The sequence below is a fragment of the Abramis brama genome (genome assembly GCF_963993115.1).
Source record: "Abramis brama genome assembly, chromosome: 7".
NCBI lineage: Eukaryota > Metazoa > Chordata > Actinopteri > Cypriniformes > Leuciscidae > Abramis > Abramis brama.
This window is the reverse complement of record NC_139969.1, coordinates 25,465,013-25,490,932: the sequence shown is the minus strand read 5'-3', so window position 1 is coordinate 25,490,932 and position 25,920 is coordinate 25,465,013. Positions and strand designations below refer to the sequence as shown.

At 39.6% G+C, this 25,920-nt stretch overlaps 1 protein-coding gene across 5 annotated transcripts in view; it reads left to right on the top strand.

The window, feature by feature from the left end:
- The window catches only part of arhgef4 (Rho guanine nucleotide exchange factor (GEF) 4), a 75,106-nt gene that overhangs the window by 31,405 nt on the left and 17,781 nt on the right, over window positions 1-25,920 (top strand). For 3 of the 5 annotated variants that reach the window (XM_084119652.1, XM_084119654.1, XM_084119653.1), the window contains 4 exons: window positions 3,363-9,182; window positions 10,155-10,478; window positions 10,843-10,972; window positions 12,182-12,235. In XM_084119652.1, coding sequence (XP_083975778.1) covers window positions 3,363-9,182; window positions 10,155-10,478; window positions 10,843-10,972; window positions 12,182-12,235 — 6,328 coding nt within the window. Of the gene's footprint in view, window positions 1-3,362; window positions 9,183-10,154; window positions 10,479-10,842; window positions 10,973-12,181; window positions 12,236-13,984; window positions 14,542-25,920 lie in introns of those variants that run through there. The other 2 variants (XM_084119655.1, XM_084119656.1) reach the window with 2 other exon arrangements.

The window sequence follows — 25,920 nt, the reverse complement described above, 5'->3', positions numbered from 1 at the left end:
AGAGCTGTGGTTCCAGCCGTGTAGATGAAGCTAGACATCACCTTTTCTCGAATGGTACCAAGTCTCTCGAGAACCTGCCACCCACCCAAGCTGCACTGATTCAGCACATCAAAAGAGCACTGCTGCAGGCCAGCTTCTACTGGAATCAGGCAACCGCTGTCCAGCAAGATATCCCAGAGTTCAATGCATGGGGATGGTATCGGGACTCTACGAGCAAGACTTGGGAACCTTAGTGAACTAATCTCGGAGACGCCAGTAAAGCCTGCACCATTCTCCTCCACTGTGGCTGCAAGACAGCATGTAGAGGGCACTTGTAAGTGCTGTAAAGCCGGAGTTCGTTGCACTTCTATATGTGCATGTGAGGGTGCTTGTACAAACAATGATGGTGGAGACAATGAGAGATCCGGTGATTGTGAGTGATAATGATAATTCATGTGAGAGACCATGAGAATTCACTGTTGTTTTTTTATGTTATTGCTGTTTTTTTGTTATGCTAAGCAAACCTTTAAGAGTTTTGGAAAAATTGACTATATTATTAAATTAACAATTTGACATAATATAAATATTGCCTTGCAATAATAATTGTGTCTTATTCTTTCTTATATGATTACATTTTGAAATGTATTCACCTGTGGTGCACTGAAAACCATTTCACTTTTATAAGGAAATTAATCAACATTGAGAATAACCTTCAAAGTTGTGGTAAAAAAAAGGATTTTCAACCACAGTCTTGAAAAGAATACAGGTTCCAGACTTACACAAGCATAAATATAAATATGCCAATGGACTTCCTGTGGTCAATAAACATAAAATAGACACCACATCCTCATTTGTAGCGCATTTGGTTCAAAATTTGTAGCCAAAACCGTTTTTCGGACAGCGGCCATATTGAATTTAGGGAATTTGGGGGGTCCTGATATACCCAATCATAAATGTAAGTATTCCTTTAATATTTCAATTAAGCTGAAAAACATATCAAGTTTGTATTTGTAACTCATGTGGTTCAAAAGTTAAAGCCGGAACCCTTTTCGGGCAGAGGCCATATTGGATTTGGCCGCCATCTTGGCCCTGAGGGTTGCTGGCTCCGGCGCCCTAGCTAAATCATTTCGGTATGACCTGAGCTACATCTGTGCCAAATTTGGCGCTTTTAGATGAATTTGTGCGAAAATGTGCTTAAGGCCCCCAACTATTTGCAATATTACTGTTTACTGTATTTTTTAACAAATAAATGCAGCCTTAGTTAGCTTAAGAGATTTTTTTCAAAAACAATAAAAATTTCAGCCACGAAAGTCTTGACACCAAGTACCGTGTATTATGACAGGTAATAAAATATTAGACATTATACTCAAGTAGCAGTTGGACTGGTATCTTTAGCTCTCTATTAGCGTTGTACGTCTGGTCAAATCTGCTTTTGAATGGGGATAGTTTGTGAACTTTAAACATTGATGTTCTCAGTTGGACTGAGGTCTGGGATTTAGTTGAACTATACTTCAGCACATCTTTATGTTTTGAGGAATTATTTTTGGCTTTTTCTGTATGTTTTAGAATCTGCATGATTCTGGATGCTTCACTTGAGTCATGGTGTGCAGGATCACATGTGCTTTTTCTGGCTTTGTCTTTCTATTTTTACCTCATACACCTATTTTATATACTGTATATTCACACTTGAATGCAAAACCAATCCCCCCATTCTCCTGCCTAGCCCACGGTGTAGCGTTAAGATGTTAAGCCATTTAGGGAACTCAACTGTAATCAATTTGGCAAAACAAGCTCTGGTTACTGAATGGGGTCAGGTGACGTTGTGCTGAGGTCATTCCACCTGCCAATAAAAGCAGGATTTACTTCTGACTTATGCTGTACTACTAGCTAGCAAACAAGTGTTAGCCTATATGTTTAGTTAATAGGATATTAAACATTGGGGAGTTCAAGTTTACATCCCTACAGCAGGTTACGAGAAAACAGCATCATGCATGAAGTGAAAGAAAGAAAAGAAAAGAAAAATTATATAAAAATTTGTAGAAATAAAATAATAATAATAATAATAATAATATAAATATTTTAGCATAGAAACATTTACATTTATTTGCATAAATATATTTTCATTTGCATATGTATATGTACAAGTTAAACAATGCATGGGTTACCATATATTCCTGTACTTTGAATATTTCCAAACATAGTATTCAAGCTTTGTTTTACCTTGAAAAAGACTGTGCAGAAGTGTTTGGCACTCTCCTCTTTGATACCTGCTGTTAAAGCCATTCTTCTTAGTGTCCTTCCTCATTTAACATGAAGGGTTTGGAGTGGCTTGACCTGTTGGGATTAGCTGGAAATGTGCTGTGCCTAATGACCCCTCGGTTCTTAAGTACAAGCAGGGTATGATGGAGGCTTTCATCTCTTCTCTCTCCCTCTCAGAACCTGATGTTTATAAGTTACTTAAAACATCAGAACCATTAGCGGGCCTAGCTTAGCCTGGTGTCTTCTTTTGCAATCTTTTGAACTCACTAGATTAGAGACATGGTTAATGGAAGACAGACCAGTGGGTTATTGGTCCGATAAGAAGGGATTGTTTGTATGGTTTCTCTAAGCTGGATGACGGCACAAATTTGTCTGCCCTTGTGGAGGGTCCCTTCCCTTTCCACAACCTACTGACCATGAGAAGAGCTTAAGGGGTAATGTTTTTTTCCTAGTAAGCATGGTCCAGTTAGTCCCTACTGATAGACATTTGTAACTACACCATCTGGCTACAAAAGCATCGTTCTGCAGTGACTGCTAAAAGGTTTGATTTATAGTATATGCAGTGTGTTGTTTTGCTGTCATCTACTTTTGATTAGGTCCGTTTTTCCATCATTTGTTTAAGTTTTTGTTCTCTGTTGTTTGTGCTAATATGATTTTAATGACTCATACAATCTGTTATGCTCTTCCGTGTTATTACATCTGAGTCTGTTCATCATCATGCACAATTTTGTTCATTGGAAATTATCCCTTGAACAAATGAGTTAATGGTTCAGATGCTTCATAAAAGCAGATGCTCTCTAAAGGGCTTTGATTTAACTACATGAAGCAGGGCATGGTTGAGTGACACATTATTTCCAGGTGTAAGGGGGAAAGAATGTAAGATGTAATTGAATGATTATCATACCTATGTGGTTAACTTCACAAACATATGCTGCTCTTTAGAGTTAAATTGATTGCAGATCGGAAAAAAAAAATACTCAACTGATTTAAACAGATTGTTTAACTCTTATTTTGAATTGCCTCACTGATGTAACTTATAAACTGTTTACTTCAATTAAGTGAGACCAAATCCCCTTTTTGTTAAGAACAGGAAAACAATGCACATATTCTCTTTTTCCCCCTAGGCCCCAGCTTTAGAGGACTCTGGGAGTGAAGCAGGCTGTCTGGAAGATGGGGAGTCTCAGCAGGAGGACCGTGGAGAGCAACATGACCATCAGGAATGGTGTGAGCCAGTTCCTGAAGCAGCACAGGACACAAAAGAGGAATATTTTGACACAAACTCGTGGCACAGTGACACTTTCTCTAACCCCAATCATGAAACTAAGGACGGCTGCAGGACGTCGCTCAGCTATGAGACCGGCTCTTGCTCTGTGGGTCATCTGGACTCACACTCTCCATTAGTCAAACCCTCTTCTTCAGTTAGAGAGAGAAATCCCTCTTTAGCAAAAAGCCACCATGCTGTTTTTGACAGTCACAGTTGGACCACTGAGCAATTGCAAACACAGACTGGAAATACGGAGATGATACACATGTGGGTTGATGGCACTGGAATGTCTGATGCTAAAGGTGGTTCAGATTGTGGGGAGGTTATTAGCAATTCTCCAGCGGGACCTGGACTTGATTCTTCTTCAAGGAATGGCCTATCCTATGTAGTAACACCCCTACTGGAATTAGAGGACACTGTAGAACCACAAACACTCTCTGAGCCAAGTGCTAAAGACTCATTATTCACCTTAACAGACAGTGATGGAGCCAAGTCTCAATTTGCTGACACCTTTGATGGAAAATTAAAATTAGAACAAATCAACAAAAATATCATGGACACTCAGGATACAGGATACAATGAGTCGCATATACAGTTTACAAGTGAGAAAGATTTACAGCAAAATGATATTGACACTAGTAACACTGAAATTGCATCCGTTGTGAAAAGTACAGATGCTGAACATAATAAATCAAACACTCAACATGATGAGCTGAATGTTGATGACAATGAGATCAGTTTATCTGTCTCACGGCATCTTTCTAAATATGAGTCTGTATCAGTTGAGAAGCCTATTGAACAGAAAGTTGAGGAGTCAACAGAACACAGCCAATCACAGAATTCAATAGAACACAGCAATTCACAGGACTCGACAGAAAACATCCAATTACAAGCTTCCATAAAATGCAGCCAATCACAGAATTCAGTAAAACACAGTCAGCCACAGGATTCTATGGAATGCAGCCAATCACAGAATTCAGTAGAACACAGGCAATCACTGGACTTAATAGAACACAGTCAGTCACAGGATTCTGTTGAATGCCGTCCATCACAGGAATCTTTAGAATACAGCCAAACACAGGTTTCAGTAGAATGCTCCCAATCACAGGATTCAATAGAACACAGCCAATCACAGGACTCAGTAGAACACAGTCAATCACACACTTCATCAGAACACAGCCAATCACATGATTCTGTTCAACACAGGAAATCACTGGATTCTGTAGAATGCAGCCAATCACAGGATTCGATAGAACACAGGCAATCACATGACTCAGTAGAACATAGTCACACTTCATCAGAACACAGCCAATCACAGGACTCAGTAGAATGCTCCCAATCACAAGATTCAATAGAACACAGCCAATCACAGGACTCAGTAGAACACAGTCTGTCACACACTTCATCAGAACACAGCCAATCACATGATTCTGTACAACACAGGAAATCACTTGATTCTGTAGAATGCAGCCAATCACAGGATTCGATAGAACACAGCCAATCACATGACTCAGTAGAACACAGTCAATCACACACTTCATCAGAACACAGCCAATCACAGGACTCAGTAGAACACAGTCAATCACACACTTCATCAGAACACAGCCAATCACATGATTCTGTTCAACACAGGAAATCACTGGATTCTGTAGAATGCAGCCAATCACAGGATTCGATAGAACACAGCCAATCACATGACTCAGTAGAACAAAGTCACACTTCATCAGAACACAGCCAATCACATGCCTCAGTAGAATGCTCCCAAACACAAGATTCAATAGAACACAGCCAATCACAGGACTCAGTAGAACACAGTCTGTCATACACTTCATCAGAACACAGCCAATCACATGCCTCAGTAGAACACAGTCACACTTCATCAGAACACAGGCAATCACATGCCTCAGTAGAACACAGTCACACTTCATCAGAACACAGGCAATCACATGCCTCAGTAGAACACAGTCACACTTCATCAGAACACAGGCAATCACAGAATTCAGTAGAACACAGCCAATCACAGGATTCTGTACAGCACAGGAAATCACAGGATTCAGAACACAACCAATCACAGAACTCCACAGAGAAGAGCCAATCAAATACTTCACTGGAACACAGCCAACTACAGTCTTCAGTGGAAGACAGACTATCACAGGCTGATTTCATTAAGGCTGGTTTTATTTCAAACACAGTGGCTTATGAAACGGAACAATTAAAACAGGACTGCATGGACATTTGCATGGACTGTGAAGTCAATCAATCATTGAAAACATCTGGAAGGCATTCATCAAAAGACACTGACAAAGAACTTGATTTGAACTTTGAAAAGAATGAAAGTCTAAATTTCAAAAAGCAGGACTTAACTGACACTCCTGTTGTTTCGGAATATGAGTGTTTTGCAGCTGAGAGAGCTTTCTCAAATGTGCCTAATGCAACTTCTGCTCAAGCGATCAATGACTGGACATCAGAACAGTTAGATCTGCAGGCCAGAACTCGTTGCGTTCACCAAAATTGCCCAGTATTACAAATGCACATTGAAAAAGAAGATTACTCAGTTAGTAGATATCACATGGACAATTATTGTTTGCAGGACAGTGGGCAAACATATTTGGAGGACCATGAGCCTGAGGCAGATTTTTACAAAACCCATCAGTGCCCTAATAGTAGAATTAATTTGATCAAACTGGGTGAATTCACTGAAACACAAGTTTGTGTTAACGCTAAAAGTTTTGATAATAAAAATGGTGACATTTTACAACGAACACAGAAGGATAGCAACATGCATCGCAATATTAAAGGGTACCAGAAAGAATGTACAATAGTTCCCTCAATAGAACAGTCAGTAATTTACTCTGACAGTTTGGGATGCATAGAATACACTAGGCCCAAGTCATTGAGTGTTGCGTGTCCTGACATGAAGACAGCTGAATCAGATGGGTGTCCAGTAGACAGTCCTGTCGAATCTTTGGCTAGTCTGTTTGAGATTTCTTATGAAAAATCTCCAGTCAGTCCTACAGATGTTTGCGGTGACCTCAGTGATGGCCTTCAAATGAACTGTAAACAATTAGCGCGTTGCGTTATAGAATATACAGAGACCTCCAAACAATTTCACCAACCCAACACCCTATCTGACAAACAAACAAGGCAAAATGAGTCAGTTAAAACAATTGAGTCAGATGTTGATATTTTGTCTAGTGCATGTTCTGATCCTTTCACTCCTTTTGATTATTCTCAGCTGAACAGTAGAAACCATGAAGACAGCTCAGACACAAATAATAACATTAAAGCCATAACTTTAGCAGATTGTGCCACAAGTGTACAAATGTCTTTGCCTAGTTCTTTGCAAAAATACAGCAGATCTACTAATAATGCTGGATGTTTAGTCTCAAAGGGTGGTGATTGCAAAGATAGTGAATCTTTTAGTGCCCCTGCTGGTCGGGATACCTCCTTCAAAGCACCTGAAATGAATATTGTAATGTACAGCAAAGGTAATGTTCAGAAACCATCAGACTTCAATGCATGTAGCAGCCACAAAGATGTGACACAAAAGCAGCTCTGTGATTGCCATAATGGGAAGGAGTGCCAGCTGCACTCATCTTCAGTGGAGGGAGAGCAGACAGCGGGAGGATTTCAGTTCAAGGGCACAGACGGCATCAGTCAGAGCAGTACTGGAGTGTTGCAAACCTTGAGTCCCCCAAACACAGATGACCATTACAGCACACATGGTGAGGTTAATTCAGACTCTACAAATTGTGAATTTTCACATATTGTCCATTTGCTTGCACACAAACACCCAGAGCTTGCCCAAGAGGGAAGCAAATTACCACTGAGTGGCTCTCTCAAGGTCGATGATACTTATGCATTAGAAAACATGGAGAGAAGACTTGAAACATTCACAACAAACTCTCCTGAAATCACTGATTCCTTATGTGAAAAGTCTGATCCTCTTTTTAAGCAATCTTTGCAACTGCACAACTCTAAGATCGAAGGCGCATTTGTTACATGTTGTCGAATTTTACCCATCACTAATTTAGAAGCTATTTTGGAGTCAGACCGTTCACTGGAGAGCTCATTTGTGTTGGAGAATGGACTGGAGGAGGAACAGAAAGGAAGTCCATTATCAGAAGGTGTACTAAATGAGAAATGGAGCTCTTTTGATGACGTTACAAACCGCCCACATGACAACATTTCTGCCATGCGTACAAAAGCCAATGTAGCCGTTGTCATGAATGAACCAGATGCTGGAGAAACAATGAGCTCTTTATCAAATGAGTTTGATTGCAGTGATGGCCATAATGTTTCCAGTTCTATGTCACAAGACCTTGACTTCAGTACTAATAGTGAGGAGACGGAGGACAGCACTCAGTCATCGTCTAGTCTTCGTGGTTCTGCGAGAAATAAGAGAACCCAATCAGGGAAGGGCTCTATGTTTTCTGTTTTTTCTCGAATGCCCTCATTCCGCAAGACCAAACGAGAACACAAAGGCAGTAACAAGGTTGATCTGGAAGTTAAGGACTCCAGTGTGGATGGAGATGAACGGGACGAAGTAAAGTACAGTAGGTCTCTCACACGTAACAATTCCCAAACTTTGCTGTACAAGACCCATATTTCACAAAGTACAGATCATCTCACAGACATTACAAAGCTTTCTGACCACTCCAATGATGACATTTTTGAAAAGGCTTTTGCTTTTAACTTGCTGAGTAGAGAGAAATATACACAATCCCAAAATTTGTATCAGCTGCAACAGCACAAAGATGGAGATGCACAGAATTTTAGAGCTTCCCCAACGACAGAGGGATTGCAACAAAAAAGAAGCAAGAGTACCGATAACTTAAACTTACGCCTGAAGCTTGCAATGGCTCACAAGTCTCTGTCTAGCCTGTTTGAGTCCAGATATCCTGAGAGGGACAACCAGGAACAGATCGTGCAGTCTGAGAATGAGGAGGTGAAAACCAAGCAGTCCTGGAGGAAGATGAAACAATTTAAGGAAACTGAACTTTACAAAAGAACTCTATCGATTCCTGGGACGGTCTGTGACAAGTCCACACATCAGAGCCCTATTGATAGTGCCTTCTGTGCTCCTCAGAACAGGTCCAGACTTAACAGCTCACCAGTTTCCCAAAAGAGTTTAAGGAACACATGCCATTTTGACCCACAGAGTTTGGAATCTGCACCTCAGGAACAGTCTGAAGACAGTACATGTCTGGAAGGAGGTGAGCTGCCTTATGCCACTTCCTCAGATTCTGATCAGGCCTCAGTAGATGGCTTTGAGTCCAATGTAGAGGATAGGTCGCAGTCACCTGTAAACCCCACTGTTCTTGCACTCGCAACCCAGATGTCACCTACCTGGACCAGGTCTCTCAGCTGTTTCGAGAACACTGATAGTCCGACAAGGCCCATGAGCCCCAAACCTCACAGTCCTGTTCTGGGCTGGACACACCGGAGGAGCTTCCGTTACCCCTCGAGATCCGTTGCGTCCTCTCTCTGCTCGCTCGGTCAGGGAGTGAGCACTGACGGTCTCTCCGATCCACCTCAGAGGCCGACGTCTCTGAAACCAAGGACAGCGCAACTCACTACAACCCAGTCTTTTGATTCTGAATACTTACTAGAGGACAGCAGTTCAGACAGCCATTCTCAGAATAGCCTGAATTCAGCATCCCTGATAAACAAACCAGAGGTAAGTCAAAGTAAATTATTAAGTTTATGATGTTAGGACAGCTTAAATGTGTCCTCTTACTTTCTGTATTTTGCTATTTGTATATAGTAATCCTACTCAAGTTTGAGTTTTCCCAAGACTCTTCTTCATACATGAAAGCAAAAGTGGATTGTTATGGTGCATTTTTCTAAAAGCATTCCTGCTTTCTGTTATTGAGCTGGCCAGACAGGATATTACAAGGGTTGTTATATGTTTAAGTCACAATACTAAAGCGCTTTCTGTGAAATGTGTGCACTTCTCAAATATACTGACATCTAGTGGCTTACAAGGAATCAAGGATGATCACATTGCTCGTATGCTGTATCTATGGCACAATAATGTAGTGCACCCTTTCAATAAGTGTAGCCTACACTGCAAAATTCTAAATGAGATATAAATTCTTTTTTCCTTTTTATTTTTCCAACACTTTTTAAAGATTGTTTTTAATAGGTTGTATCTTGAATATAACTGCAGTTTGTCTAATGTATTGTCAATTTTTTTCACTTGTATTGAACCTTTTTATACACAACAGTTTCAAAGTTTGGGGTCGGTATGATTTTTGAATGTTTTTGAAAGGAGTAATAATTTGAAATATTAATACAATTTTAAATAACTGTTTTCTATTAGACTATATTTTTGTGCATCCTTGCCTCTAAGTACTAATTTCTTTAAAAACTTTTGAATGGTTGTAAAACCAAGTGAATAAATCTGCCAGTGCAGACAAAATACACAAGTATTAGAATATACATTCTTTACAACTTAATGATGTCTTAACTGGAGATTTATAAAATTCTTGTTAAGAATAGTAACAGTTTGATGCAGTGTAAATATCTTGCTTATGTATACATTTAACTTCTTAACATTACCAAAAGTCAACATTTGACAAACTTCATCTCTCAGTGGACATCCATCAAAAGACACATGTACAATAACCACCTAAATTTGCACTCAAAGCATGTACAGCGGAGTGCTGATCCAGCCATCCAGTCAGCAGAGAGAAGACAACAAGGAAATGCATGTGTGCTTCGGGTGAAGTCCAGAGAGCAGGGTACAGCTGCACCCAGACCCATCTCAGACCTCTACGGTTGGACCATGTCTCTTCAGGGCATCAGAGAGGTGGCGCTTGACCTGGAAAGGAAGAACAATTCGACCGTAGCACATCTACGCTCATGCTCACTTGAAACGTTGACTGACGTGGAGAACACCCATAAAAAGAAGCTTAGCATGCAGCGAAGTTTGCGCCAGCTTAGCACGCCAACATCTGAGAAGCACAAGAAAGTAAGGAAATCGTCGAAAATGGAGAACCACCGAGCCATTAGCATCTCCCGCTGCACCTCTTCTTCTCCTGTTCTACTTTCTTCCTGTATTGTACTCCTGGAATCATTCCCTTGTAGTTTCTTTAGGATTTCCGACTTGTCTTCCGTTTCTTGTGTTTTGCCTGAATACACAAAAATCAATGTTTGTCAGATGAGCTCAGACTAATTTGAGTCATAAAAAAAAAGACAAAACAGGTTGTTGTTTTTTTTTTAATCATGGGCATGTGTTATTATTATTATTATTATTATTATTACATATTATAACTTTTATTAATAATAGTGAGTTTTTTTATTTTATAATGGGTATGTTTCTGTCTCATCCATAGTTGCGCGCTAGACTTTCTCTCACTTCTCCGGAGCAATTCCCCTCTGTTCCCCTCAAAGACCACTTCTTCTCCCAGAGCACACCTGTTGGACTGGACTTTTTGGGCTGGCCTCATTATGCATTTATTTCAGGTAAGGAACAGTGACATTTAAACCTGCTACACATTGCACCACAACCTTTTATTATGAGACACAGTATATTGACTTCTTAAATCTTTCCTTCCAAGTCTGAGTGTACTTTAGTTTCCTCCAGGGGGCAATGGTTTCCTTCATTCTACAACCTTTGATAACCCTCTGTGAGATATTTATAGTTTTGTTTGTGACAATCGGAGCCCAGAGACTCACAGATGTCTGTGATGTAAATTTATTGTCTTTCATCATCAAACATGGCCCAGTTGGATTGAGATACCTGGACGTAAACCTGAGGAGGTCTTAGCTCAGCTGCAGCCGCAAACAAACAATACATCTGTGAAGAGTGATGAATTCCACCTACAATGTGCAATTTCTTAAAGAGAAGCTTTATTCAGTCGTGTGTGCACGTATCAGGAGCACAGAGGCTATCTTTGTGCGGTAATGCACGGAGCGTGGAGCTCAGAGGCCCCCAGTGCTGATCTCCCTTTCTGCCAAACAATCCTGCTGATTATTTCTCACCCACTCACTGGCGCCAGGCCTTCTCTCACTCACTCACTCTCTCTTTCTCTCTCGCTCTCTGAGCATAGAGGTAGACCTGGCATGGGCTTATAACCCCCACCCTTACAGACACTCACAAATGCACACTTTTAAAAGGAGACTTGGATTTAGGAAATCGAGTTGAGAGTTGAAGTGTAGCCTTTGATTGTAAGCTACTATTAAATAGACTTTGGCTGACCTTGAGTTGGCTGTTGTTTGCTTGCTTTTGCAAGCATTATGTTGCTATGATCAACATAAAACCCTGACTAAATCTGAGCCAGTTATACATTTAAGTGTGCATTTTGCCCTGGATCTCTGATCTGAACTGAGACTTCTTGATCTTTTTTACTCTTGTTTTGTTTTATTTATGTAAAATATGCCTCCCACTATTGATGTCTTATTGCCATGACATGCTCTGTGTGTTTTGCAAGGCCTCTGTAAATGCCTTGCCTTATGTAATATGGATTCCTATGAGGAGAAAGACACAATAACCTCATTTTGCCCCTTGCCGACATCATGCCCACTCTACAACCTTTCTGTACACTGCATGACAAGCCAATGCAGCATTCCTATTGCGGTTATGCAAATATAGAACTTGAGTCTTAGTTTGTATTTTGAGTTCAGGAGCACTTCATGAGAGAAACTAACACCGATACATGCTGCTCTCCACAGAATCGAATCTCAGCACACCAGCACAAGAGGCACATCGACAGGTTGCTCCTCTAGGTGAGTTTACTCCTTCTGAAACACAATATGAGCCTGTACTTTCAAACAATGCCTGCATGAAATTATTGAAGGGACATTCAAACCTGTTTGTTCGACCTATTTGCATTTATAACTGTTGTTTTTAGGAATACTAATATGACCATTTGTAGTGTGTTGGCTAATAGTCCAATTGGATTTTTAAGTGTGCGTGATGTAAACCAGGGGATGTATATATACTTGGCTCAGTTACTTTTTATTTATAATATTTATGATATTTATTTATTTACTTTAAAGGCGTATTATGCAAAATTCACTTTTACATGGTGTTTGAACATAAATGTGTGTCGGCAGTGTATGTACACAACCACCCTATGATGGTAAAAATCCACCCACTCCTCTTTTTTTTAATCCCCATAAATCAGAACAAGCCGTTTGCAGATAGTAGCTTTTGTGACGTCACATATGCTTAGGCCCCGCCCACGACTGCTGACGGACTCTTCCTTATTAGCATAGACCCTGCCCTCTTTGAGCTGTACACAGCCCGCCATGCTTATCTCCTCGCCAGAGCATTTAACAGCAGCATTCAAGTAAAAAAAATTATTCTTATTAAAGTTACTAAAGTTATTTTCTGTTAGTAATTTTCTGTTTTTCTTTTGTTGTTTGATTCATATTAACAGCATATATAGCAGTAGGTACTGTATATTACGCTGCTTTCAATTTAATACACAGATCTAATATACACGTGATTTCTTTACTTGCTGTTCACGTTCACAGACATAACCAACTGTGTTTATGTGAACTTTGTGTGTTTTTGACAAAACCTTGTGTGTATTTGACAGTTTAAGCGCAATAAGACATGAAAGAGAAATTTGTTTAATACTCATGGTCACGGGACGCGCCATCTGATATCCAGCTTTCTGTGTGCGTGCTTTGAGTGTGTGCGCTCTGAAAACCATATATCAGAAGTTTAGACTGATATGGCTTTAAAACGCATTCAGATGATAAACTTCCATGATGATGAAGAACTGCAATGGATAGATATGATAATCAAAACCAAACAGATGTTTTGTTAGTTTGAGTATCTGTAGCCGTACAGGCTCCGCCCTCTTCTGGAAAACGGGATGGGGAGCAGCAGCTCATTTGCATTTAAAGATACATGCACGAAAGCAGCATGTTTTTCCTTTCACTCAAAAATGACACAGACACATTCTGGGAACAGAATAACCATCATCATCATATTATTATTATTATTATTTTTACACTGTTTTTCTGAACTTTTGACCTTTTCCACGGGTCCCCAGACACTAGTTAGAAAACCCCCGATCTAAACCAGTGGCAGATCAAATCTGTCAAATACAGGAATGTGAGGAATGTTCCCCTGAGTTTTATCTTTGTTCTGCCTCCTGCTCCCATGTTATGTAAAGTATAGTCCAGCTGCAAAGTTTCACCCAAGTCAAGATTCTTAACTCTGAGTCTAATGAGAATGGCCTCACACAAACCACATTCCTTTCTATTCATAGTTTCCAGAGATTCTGAGCATTTCTGTGGAAATCACGTCTTTTTGTATCAGATCAGCGTGCTGCGCAAGCACTCTTTGTTTGTGATAAATTGCGTACATTTTTGGGCTTGTCATTTATGTGCGGACTCAGCTAATTATGGGTTAAATTCTTAGAAGGTGTTTGCAACTCTCGACATCGCTAGTGCTCTCTCCAGGCGCTGTCTTTTGGTTTACTAACAGCTTGGCTTTAACAGTGGAGGAGGGGGGCTCAAGGGGGGATTGCAGGGGAGGAGGAAGGCGGTTCTTTTCAATGCCAGAGCAGGCGTTTCGCATTGAGTCATGCATGTCGTATGAGTCCTCCTCCCCTTAGACGATCCCCGGTGATGCCAGCCTGTGACTGTATGCGTGTGCGCTCGCTCGAGAGAGAAGACTGATTGTGTGCCTGGGCGTCTGTGTTGAGCCGTGAGCTCTTTGAGACTGTGCATCCAAGAGTGAAAGTAAAAGAGCAGGAGAGCGAGTGAGGAATGACAGAGGAGGGCTGAAGCTACGCCACATACACGAGGCTCTGAGACTCGATTTTGGACCCGACACCTGCCCGAAGCGACGCCACCCTTCTTCCTCTCGCTGTGCTTTCACATGCGCACCCAGCACAGTGCCGGTGAGGTGGGCGTCCCGCTGGCAGGAGGTGGCTGCAGTGGTGGCAGCTCAGAGCAGTCACCTGGCTCTGACTCAGGCTTTAGCCCCGCTCTGGGACTGGCCGGAGGGGTTAGAGCAGTGCGAGGGGTCATGTCCCATTACTGGAGTCTGGAGAGCCTTCACTCCACCAACGGTAAGACTCGCTCACATTTGGACCTCCAATGTCTTAAGTAGTGTGTGTTTTGCTGGACGTTTTGAGCTTGACGTCACTTGACACTCATGCAGCGAGTGACATTCTGCCTCGGTGAGGTTTTTGTGACGGCTCTTGTTCATTGTATTGCAGTCTTTCGGTCAATGTAATGACATTGTCTGAAGCCCTTAATGGGCGAAAGGAGGTAGCTGAAAGAGCCACTGTCTCTATGCAAATGTAAACACATGGCGTAGCTGCTGCTCCTGCATTTAGTCTGTCAAAGCAACAGGAGTCTGCTTGCATGTTACATGTATTGAAGAAACATGAGTTATAGAAATCGAGCTAGATTTGCTGGTGGCCATGTGGGAATCGAGATTAAAGATGATGCCTTACTGTTGAATGAAGATGTGCCACTCTCTTTTCGGCTGCATCCTGCTTAGGTTATTGCATTACTGTCACGGATGTCATCTATTGATCTATGTTCCTGCTGGCTCGTAATTGGTTAAGTGGTAATGTTGTGGAAGGCTCTGTCAAGTGAGCCAATATGTATTCTAGATATAGATGGATTGCTTATGACTGAAGTGACGGCGTTACCTGCATTCAGCAGTTGCACATATTCCCTTGCAGGATATTAATGTGCAAAATTAGCATGCTTTGAGCTTTTCCACACCTTAATGTGGCAGTATCATGTCACATCAGCGTTCATGTAAAAATATGGCTGTGTTAAACATATCTGAGGGGAAACCAACACTGCCCCTTTTGCGTCAGTGAACAGAGCTGATATGTTGATCAACGCAAATTCTTCAGGTTTCCTTTCTAAGAATAGAGCAACTCTCTCTTTCTGTGCTGGCATTACCCTATACTCCCTTGCGCCAGTGGCCGTATAGTAAGACGAATTATGTGAAATGAGAAGAGATGCCAGTTTGAGCAGTATTTTGGTCTCATTATGTTCTCTCAGGGTTGGCATGGTGACAGACAAGCCAATGACCGTCAGCCTAGGTAGCACCGATGTCTCAAACAGCCACCGCTACCCACGTCAGCTGCAATTTGGATGTTTTTCTCATTTTCTGCTTTGTCCTAAGAGAGATGGGATGTGACTTTTCCTGTGATGGAGGGAAATAAATGGTGCACTGTGAGCCGGGGGCAATAGCTACAGACATTTCAAACAGCGCTGTCACCTCGTCACGGTTCGCTGACCTCATTTCAGCACTCATACTGTCCGTAGCTGATCGCAGAACAGTTGGAGGAAGAAAAAACTGGAGCGACACGTGAGAAACGCTCTGAACTGAAACTTTCATAAGTTTGAACATTAGAAATGGTTAATGAGAGTTTGTTTACAAACAAATCCTAATTTCATGGCATCCCTAGACTGGCAGAAATGGTTTGGGTTCAACCCAGACTGGACCCGTATATTCTACACCATCCATTCACTGAACTAAGAGACTATATGTCCTAGTGTTGGGCATCAATAACTGGTTTTTAGTGTAATTACTGACTGGGAGGTCGCAATATGTACTCTAATACCTGGAGAATGTATGACGTCATGACAGCACCATGTCTATTTTGCACTTTTAATAGCTCTCCAAAAAATTCTACCAGTAGGCATCTACAATAATGTAAAATTATTAAATTGTTTTTGCCTCTTCATGATGACTCGCTTAATTTAGTCCTAATTTGTAAGTCACTTTGGATAAAAGCGTCTGCTAAATGACTAAATGTAAATGTAAATGTAAAATATTTGCAATTGAAATGCATGTGAAAACAAATATGGAATGCCTGTCAATAGAGTTACTATAATTACCAGAAGGGCCTAACATAGCTATGTTAGCCAATCAAACTTGACCCACTTTTGTAATGTGTAGTTAAAAAAGTGATATTAAATTGTTACCAAAATAGTGGGTTTTTTTTATAATATAGTGACCTCAAAAGGTCTTTAAAAAATTTTAAGATGGACAACAAAAACACTATTTTCAAGCAAAACATTTGAGAATAAAAGAACTATGTTTGTTTAATAGTTTGTATCTAATGCAATGACATTCATTCATTTGTAAGTGCATCGAAAAATCCTAAAATAAGGTGTCATGGTTTCGACAAAAATATTAAGCAGCACAACTGTTTTCAACATTGATAATAATAGCAGGGCTGTCAACTCTCACGCATTCTGCATTGGAATCAAATCACAAGAATTGAATTGTGAAATTTGTGTCAAGCAATAATAAAAACAGTAGCCTACCAGTCATTGTACAATGTAAACATTATAACATGTTGTCACTAAGCTTATTACATTTCTGTTTAGTTACCAAATGTTTTGACAATCACAATACACTTATTGTGATGCAAGTTTTTTTTTTTTTTTTCATTTTCTTGTTTCCCCTCTATCATGTCAATGCATGCATACACATTTGACTCCATGAAGGGCTTATCATGTACTTTCCTGTGTTTACATGTGTAAAGGGCGCCTGAAAGTGCAGATACGCTATAGAACGGGCAGCGTACAGTCTCACAGGATGTGTCACCCACCACCCAAAAACATATTATGCTTCTGCAAAGCCTCTTCTCTTCTGCTTTCATTATTTGTGTGAAATGCACGAGCACTTCTCACTTGTCTCAGAGACAGAAATAGAAAGTCTCAGTTCTTCTCAAAAGCACTTTCATTAAAGTCTTGAGTTTCTATGCTGGAAGAGGAGCAGATGTGTGTCCGTATTTTCCCTGGGGGGTGTTTTGTCTTGATTGCAGAATCTTGTGACCGCCCAGTGCGAGCCAGGTCAAGTGATAGAGAGAGAGTTTGAAGTGTCTAAATGAACGCTCGTTGCTTAATTTTCAGAAATGATTATTCCTCACCAAGAAACTGAATGACACGCCATTTAATGGTTAATTCAGCCAAATGTATTACACTAAGCTACGCCTTTGCTTTTCATAATCCAACAATTGCTCTGCTAATCTGGTTAACATGTCGACGGAACGGGGGGTTTGCAGCCCCTCAGGCACTATTACAACTGACGGCAATAAAACAGATGGTGTTTCATTCACACCTTTTTACATAAACCACAATTGTACAGCTCTGCTGTATGCTAGCCTGCTTCAGGCATACAATACTCTTTCCCCATGTACCTCAGTGTCTTATTCTGGTTTCTGCTATGCAAAAAAGATGTGAAGAGATGGATGGTGTTTGACAAGACCTGTTGTAAGTGTTAATTCTCTAGATATTCAAATGAGGGCCACATCTCTACAGGTTTTTACCATTTACATTAACTACATTAAGGTTCTTTGATGGTTCTTTTTCAGCATTTCAGGTGCAATAAAAACATATAGGTCCCTATCTTACACCCGGTGCAATGCAGCGCCAAGTGCGACGCAAGTGTTTTTTGCTAGTTTCAGTCCGACGCAGTTATCATTTTCACGTCCTGCTCCACGTTGTTTAAATAGCAAATGCATTTGCGCCCATTTGTGCGCCCATGGGTGTACTGGTCTGAAAACGAGGTGTGTTCTGGCGCATTGTTGGAGCGTTGCTATTTTGAGGCAACAGAAATATATTTTTTTGTTATTTATAAAGAGCGCGTTAGTAATGTGCGCCTACAGGCGGGTCCACAACGCACGTACACTCTGCTTATATAAACACACAGGGACGCACAGCAGCACACAAACATGCCAAATATTAAAATTAAAAGGATTACAATGTAAAAGATTATTATTGTGTACATAAAGATATGGTGGAATCCGGCTTGTCCCGTAGATGGTCTGCTTGCGCACCTTAACCTCGCGCACAAGCAGTTCCGTTTGCGCTCTGGAGACGGCTTCGGTCTTTCCACTATCAAATTCCGTCATGTAAATAGCGAATCTGCCATGGCGCGAGCGCAACTGGCATTTAAAGGGAATGGGAGATGAGACTCTGATTGGTTTAATGCATGTAAATCCCAAAACACACCCATTACTCATTAAGAGAATAGGGACAACCCTTTTAGACCATGCTAAACTAGCAAAAGTGGATTCGGACACGCCCTAAGTGAACTTGCGCCTTGTGCTTTAGACCATGCGCTTAGATCGTTAAAATAGGGCCCATAGAATGATTTTACAGTTCTTCAGTTGGTTGTATGGTGTACATTATGGATTATAATGGTTTTCTAAAAATAAAATGTGGAAAACTGTATTTTTGGGGAACATTGTGGAATATAAAAGAGTTCTCCTATGGCATCAGGCTGCAGTATATATCAGCTTTGTGTCACTGTTACAGTGTTTGTTTGCAGTATCTAATGTGACTCAGTTGCTTCTCTGTTTGAGGTGTTTTGCTCAGTCTGCGGGTGAAATGGCACTGCAGTGTAATCGTACATCCACAGCGACAATAAACTGAGTCCCTCACGGCCACATTGATACCGCAGCACCGACCAGAAGAATTCCCACCATTGTGTGAATGCCTCCGCTTACCTCTCACACAGTTCACACTGTGTTGAACCAGACAGCTAAAATGAAACATTTTGGGCTAGATTCTAACTTATAATGATATCAAAGCTGTTTTGGAGTAGCATATTCACCCTCAATTTCACTGCGGTCAGGATGACATGTTCCCACCCTAATTCCATTCTTCATAGCCACTGCATAGAGGGAGACATCATCATTGCTGTGAAATCATTGTGACATATTTCCATTTTCTGTGAGTTCATGGGGAGATTACAAACACTCCTCCCACTGTTTGGGTCATTTAATAAACTTTGATCCTGTTTGCAGGGTTAGTAATAATCTGCAGTCTATACAGATTACTGTTCCAGACTTGTGTGGCATTATTATCAGTCTGCCAGCAATCACAAAGTCAAAAGAGGGCAAGTGAGAGTGGGAAAAGACTGCAAGATCACATACAAAAGAAAAGGGCAAGGACAAGAATGGAGCCTTGACATGGTGAAGGCCCCACGGTTCCACTGATTATATGGTTTTATGAAGAACGTGTTTAAAAGTTTGTATATTATTTTGGCTAATTTGATAATGTTTTAGTACCCATAAGTTTACTAGTATAACAGTCCATGTGCGTTAGCTTTGATGTCATCTATGTGCTTGTGTAAACACTGACAAAGTTCGCTCTTTGACAAATTTGGTTAAATTGATATTTTCTGTTACCAATAAAATTTTATTATATATGTAAACCAATCTTATACATTTTTAACTAATTAAATCTTGCTCCTTATAAATCTAGCCATATATAAACCATGTTCATACTTCTAACAGATTACATTTAATTGTTTTCACAATTAACAGATTTATGCTGATTCTGTGGATTTTTTTATTTTAATATGATTATTTAAATAAATTCAAGTACATGGAAATAATTATTAATATATGCCATGTTCAATGTTTGAGGTGTCCTAGGACTGCCTACAACTAAAGATTTTTCTAGTTGACCAGTAGTTGTTCATTTAAGCAATTATTCAACTAAACTCATATTAATAAGCCAAATAAATCATAATAATGAGCTTTTAATTGCCTATATATAATACTCCGCCTAAGCAGCGCTCAAGCGCACACATAAAGCTTGCCACAGCACACCGACAATACTAATGTTTATGAATGTGTCGTGAAAAAACAGCAAGGAGCCTGTCTAAACATTTTAATAATTTATTGAGAATGTTTTCTTAGTTTTTTAGCTGCAGTGATTAAGTCGACAATGCTGACTTGTCATCTCCACAGTAGTGGACGTGCCTATATGCATATTTCATACGGATTATAGGCTAATCTGGGAATATTTCTTTTCCACTTGAATTGGTTGTACAATCGCTTGACATTTCAGACTTTCTATTGATATATTTCTCATGTCTGTGAGGCAAGTATACACTGAGTTTTGGTTCATTTTTTGACGCGCTAAAGTTCACAGACATCGAGACGACAGAAAGCACATCCTGTTTGTTTTCTTAGTTTTACAAAGGCACAACATTTTCGTGTAAGAATAGTAGAGAATATCATACAAATTAGCAGTTAATCAGTTAGTCAGCCATAAACTTGGTTCTTTGAATACTAAACAGTGAGTGGAGAAGACAAAACCAGAAGGCTCTTCGCCCTCCATGTTCACCTCAGCCCTCTGTTGACTGTCTGAGCAACACTTTACCCAGAATTCCTCACCCATCGTCACTCTGCCTGGAGTCCATCATCTGTCCCTGCAGCTTAAGTGGACGTCAGTAATCTTGCCAAAGACTTTTTCTGCTTAAAGTGAGGAATATCATGCAGCTTTAATTTGTCAGTGAACGACGTGCGCCTGTTAGTATTTAGTATAGTTTATCGGTTCCTCAAGTCTGCTCTCAGACAGTCACCCGCGGGACCGCCCGACTAAGCTGTGCAAGGCACAGGCTGCTCCTTTCTATAGCATGCGTCCTGACCGCTTCTTCCTCTCAGGAAATTAGTTCTGAGCCGCTCTAAGCCTAACTTCAAGCTACCTTGTACTGTTTTTAATATATAAACCAAATTAAGTGTGAGCATGTGCATTGTGTCTGAAGTAGGTAAAAGACACTAAAACAGTTAGGGTTGGTAAGATTTAGTAATGTTTGCTATTAATTTGCATTAAATTGATATTTTCTTCCTTATTGTGATGGCTTCTGTAAGTTATTTTGATTCAAGATTCTAAGGGCACATGAAAACTAATGATGCGCACGGATAAATCATTTATAGCAAATAATGCAACATTTCATTAAAAAAAATTGCTAACATTTTTTTTTTTCATGGTGACTAATACTTTTGCGGAAACCATGATGCGTTTCTTTCAGGATTCTTTGATTAATAGAAAGCTCAAAAGAACAGCATTTATTTGGAATGAGTGCCATATGTGTCTCGACCAATCAGTTATATTCCCAAAATCAACTAATAAGATAAACTAAACCGTGATGGTACCAGGCTTTTATTTTGAATGTCAGGTCCACTGCAGACACACATTTGTCAGATGACTTTGGAGTGAATGTAATACTCTTTGACTGGATGTGACGTGGAGATTCCTCCCAGGGCCGGCTGTCTCTTCTCTGATACACAGGGAATGTCAGACTCTACTGGGCTAAATGTTTCCCAGTGAGGATCTTATCTGTGACTCACACGCTATCTCTCTTTAGTCAAATACTCTTAGCATAACTCTTCATTATAAGTGCTTATCTACAGCTAACTGATTAGCTAACTATTTTTTCCCCCTTTAACTATAGCCTCTGTCAGTCCAAACATATGTTTAGGCTGTAATGTTCTTTCATTCATTCATTTATCATCATAAACTTTGACCATTACCGTTCAAAAGTTTGGGGTCAGTAAGATTTTTTAAATTCTCTAATGCTCACCAAGGCTACACTTATCTATAATTATAATGTAATAATGTAAGTTATTCCTGTTATGCAAAGCTAAAATTTCAGCATCATTACTCCAGTTTTCAGTGTCTTATGATATATATTGATTTGCTGCCCAAGAAACATTTTTTTCTTATTATCAGTGTTAAAAACAGTTGTGCTGCTTAATATTTTTGTACTGTGATACATCATTTTTTTCAGGATTCTTTTATGAATAAATTTCTTTAAAAAAGAACAGCATTTTTTTGAAAAAGAAAAATGTATAAATGTCACTTTTGTTAATGCATTCTTGCTGAATAAATGTATTCTTTAAAAAAAATCTTACTGACCCCAAACTTTTGAACGGTATTATGCATTAATATTTGATTAAATAAATACAGCCTAGGTGAGCATAAGAGACTTATTACTTACCCCAAACTTTTGAATGGTAGTGTATATGGGTTTCCTTTTAAAAGAAACTGAAGAAAATCATAAGACCGATACTGAGATTATAATTAGTTGTTCTTATTAATATTTAACAATGAAAACAACTAAAAATAATTGCCCCTGCTGAAGTACCCTAGTTGGAAATCACTGGGTATCAATATTCATATACCATGATATTCACATGTTTTTTATGTGATGAATGCAGGTTCGTTGACTTTAACTCTCCACTGAGATGCAGACCTGGCCCTGGTCTCACAGCACATCTGCTCCAATGTCTCGTATTGAGTTATGTGCAAATATCAGCACAAATGTTTGAAAATTAGGCATATTCGGTGCTTGCTTAGCTACTTTTTCCCCCCTCTTGTTGGTGCAGCTGACCTGTGTGTTTTATTTTGATTCGCGGATGATCCATGAGCCGCTGTTCAGAGAAACTCCCATTAAAGCCATCTCTTGAAAGTAGGCTACATGTGCAAATGGCCTCTATGATTTGCCTCGGGTCCTGCAGGTCTGATTCCAACAATATGTGGGTAGTACGCTCAGTGGTTTGTGAGTTTTTCTCATTGTAATGCTGTGGTAATGTGTTTGGTTTACTTAAACACAGCATGATTTCTCCTGGCAGGCTATGACAGCTCTGGGATGGTTTGCTGCTCAGAGCTCTGATCTGAATTTGAATAAGACACATGTTGCTGTTAAAGAGGTGGAGATTTGTGCATCTGGCACATTTGTTTCAGGTGCTGCAGTACACCTATTCTTATGGTTTATAAAAGCTGATGCACCTTAACAGTTGATTTAAATATGTCGTACACCCCGCTGATTTACTTTTCAAAGGTTAAAAAATATAGACAATTTGGAATGACAAGGAAATAGAGCACTCATGTTATCGATTTTATGCTCTCTGTTGTTCAAAGTAAATGTAGGACACCGGTGGAGTCAGTCATGTGAACATGAGCTGATGAGTTTTTTCTAGAAGGACCCTTTGGGCTTATATATCTGCATTGATTCCTGTGCCACTCAAAGCCAGCTTCTAAACCATCTCTTTAAAGTATATTACACTGAGTTCACCTGCTTTGTGGACTCTGTTGCACTCACATGCGCAAAAGAAAAAAAGACATGGTGGTGCATTGAAGGAACTCTTTCAGGAAGAGTGTGTGATGAATATGGAACAAAATATGTAAACAAAATGAGCCTATGGTTTTATGGTCAAGGCCTATATTGTTCCAAACCTTTATGACTTTCTCATGAAAACTGATATTGTGTTGATAAATATCTGTTGTTTTGTCCATACAATGGAAGTTAATGGGGTCCAACATTGTTTTAGATGTTTTTATAGTTTTTATAGCTTTTATTTTTATAATTTTATTTTTTAGTTTAAGCTTTTAGTAATTTCGTTATGTGCTTATCATTATTGTTATGCGTTTGCTTATTATTTTTAAATATTTCTATTTAGCTTAATTTTATTACATTTTAATTTGAGTACTTTTACTTAAACATAAACTTATTTTATTTCAGTTAGTTGCCAAGGCAACAGATAACTTCACAGATGAAGTTTTTCATCTAATATTTATATTTGATTTTATTTTATTTCAGCTTTATTTTAGGTAAAATTTCAAATCACTTTAAGTAAATTCTACATTGGCTCTGTCCCAGATCATACTCTCAGCCCTTTGTTGTCCTCCTCTGTGTCCACATTTTGATGATGTAATGCCACTTAGACTGTTGGGTAATAATCCGTTATGAAGTCCTGCTGTTGACTTCGGACCCTGGCCACAAAGCTCATGAGCATTCATTTAACCCATAAAACCATTAATGGGACACCCTGCGGTATTGTTGGAATTCACAGATTGGGACAGGCGAAGGCCACAAGACCACACTACTCCACATTTGCTGCTTGGTCAAAAGCGACAAGCTCAAAACGTTTTAGACCCAATTCACACCTCTGTTGTCTGCTTCTGATCCGATCGACCCAAATGCATCTTAATACCAGGTGTAAACAGGGCCTAAGACAACATCTGTATTTTTTATTTATTTTTTATTCTTTTTTTCTATTTATTTAACAGGGACAATGCAGTCAAACATAGTTACAATACAAATCCTCCAACTGATGCGCAGCACATAGAGTTTATAGCTATTGCTAATTTTCAACTCCTGTCCCTGTTTGGGCTTTTCTAAGTACATTATAAAACGGATACATACAAGTATAAAACATTCACATTTTGAATATAGCAAAACCCTCCATTTTGCTTTTTTTTTTTTTTTTTTTTGGTGTATACCTACCAACACAATGTCATTGCCACAGAAACCAATGCAGATATTCCAGAAATATGCCAGAGTGCCATGGGACACACAAATCGGATCTGAACAGTTGTGATACACAATGTGGACAGTCAATAATTTTAGATCAGATTCCAATCGGATACACAGACTGAGTGCATTATTGTAAGAGCAAACCTCTCCTTTAAAGTCAATCACAGATAGAAAAACTTTTTTTTTTTCAGGTGAAAAAGTCATGTTATGAAATATTATTAAAATTTTAAATAACTGTCTTTATTTTATTTTAAAGTGTAGTTTATTCCTATGATGGCAAATCAGAATATTCAGCATCATTGCTCCAGTCTTCAGTGTCACATGATCGTTCAGATATCATTCTAATATTTCGGGATTCTTTGATGGTTGCACTGGAACAGCGTGATTCGTGTGAATGTAAAAGCAACTCAAACTCGAGTTCGCACTCTTTCAGGAAGTAAAGTAACGTGTATGCTTTTTTGCTGATGATGAGTCTTTAGTTCAACAAAACACATTTAGGGAATGACAGTGGTGACAGTGGTGAATAAGCGTGAGTGTAATTGTGCAGAGTGAGTGCAATCAGAGCGGTAAACGAAAGTCCTTTTGAAATCCGTCTTCATGCGATGTACATACAGTAGTGTCGTTCACTCTGCTGCACATAATAGCTCCAAATTAATAATAAACACAATATATTGACCCGCGTTCTGTTTTCCCTCATGCGTCGTGCACGTTTGTGATGACGCAGAGGGCACTGTGAACAGTCACATGGATTCAGACCGCACCAATGTGAAAAACCCCCTAAGACTAAGCTAAGGCTTTTAGATAGCATTTGAATGGCATAAACTTGCTCCCTGAATAAAAGGGAAACCAGGCAGGAATACAATTCCATTTAAAAAATGATGTGACCTCTGTCTGACATGAAGGGACTGCGTTTTTATCTTCTCTCAATCGTTTGTCTTCATTCTTCAATGTTCTGTGCTTACTAATGTTCTTTTTGATGAGTGTTATAATGCAAGTTAGTGTCATTTTAGAACTAGGTCTTAATCTTTAAAGTGCACGTGGATTAGGCTGAGTGGAAGTCTTCGCCTGCATGGCTCAGAGGTGAATTTGTGCGGTCGGGTGACTTTATCTGAGGATGTGGAAGCAGGTCAGTGCGCATTCACAGTGCTGCCTGTATGATCAACTCCTTAAATTACCCTCAACAGATCATAAATCATATATAAAGAGATATAGGATATATATATATGTGTGTGAACATGCATGGGGCCCTAACATGGTAAACTGGTTAAAAACATGCACGAGTTAACACACTCACACTTCTCTTCAGGGTTTGATTCTAGACTAGATACTAGTGTTTTTTTAATACACTCAAAAT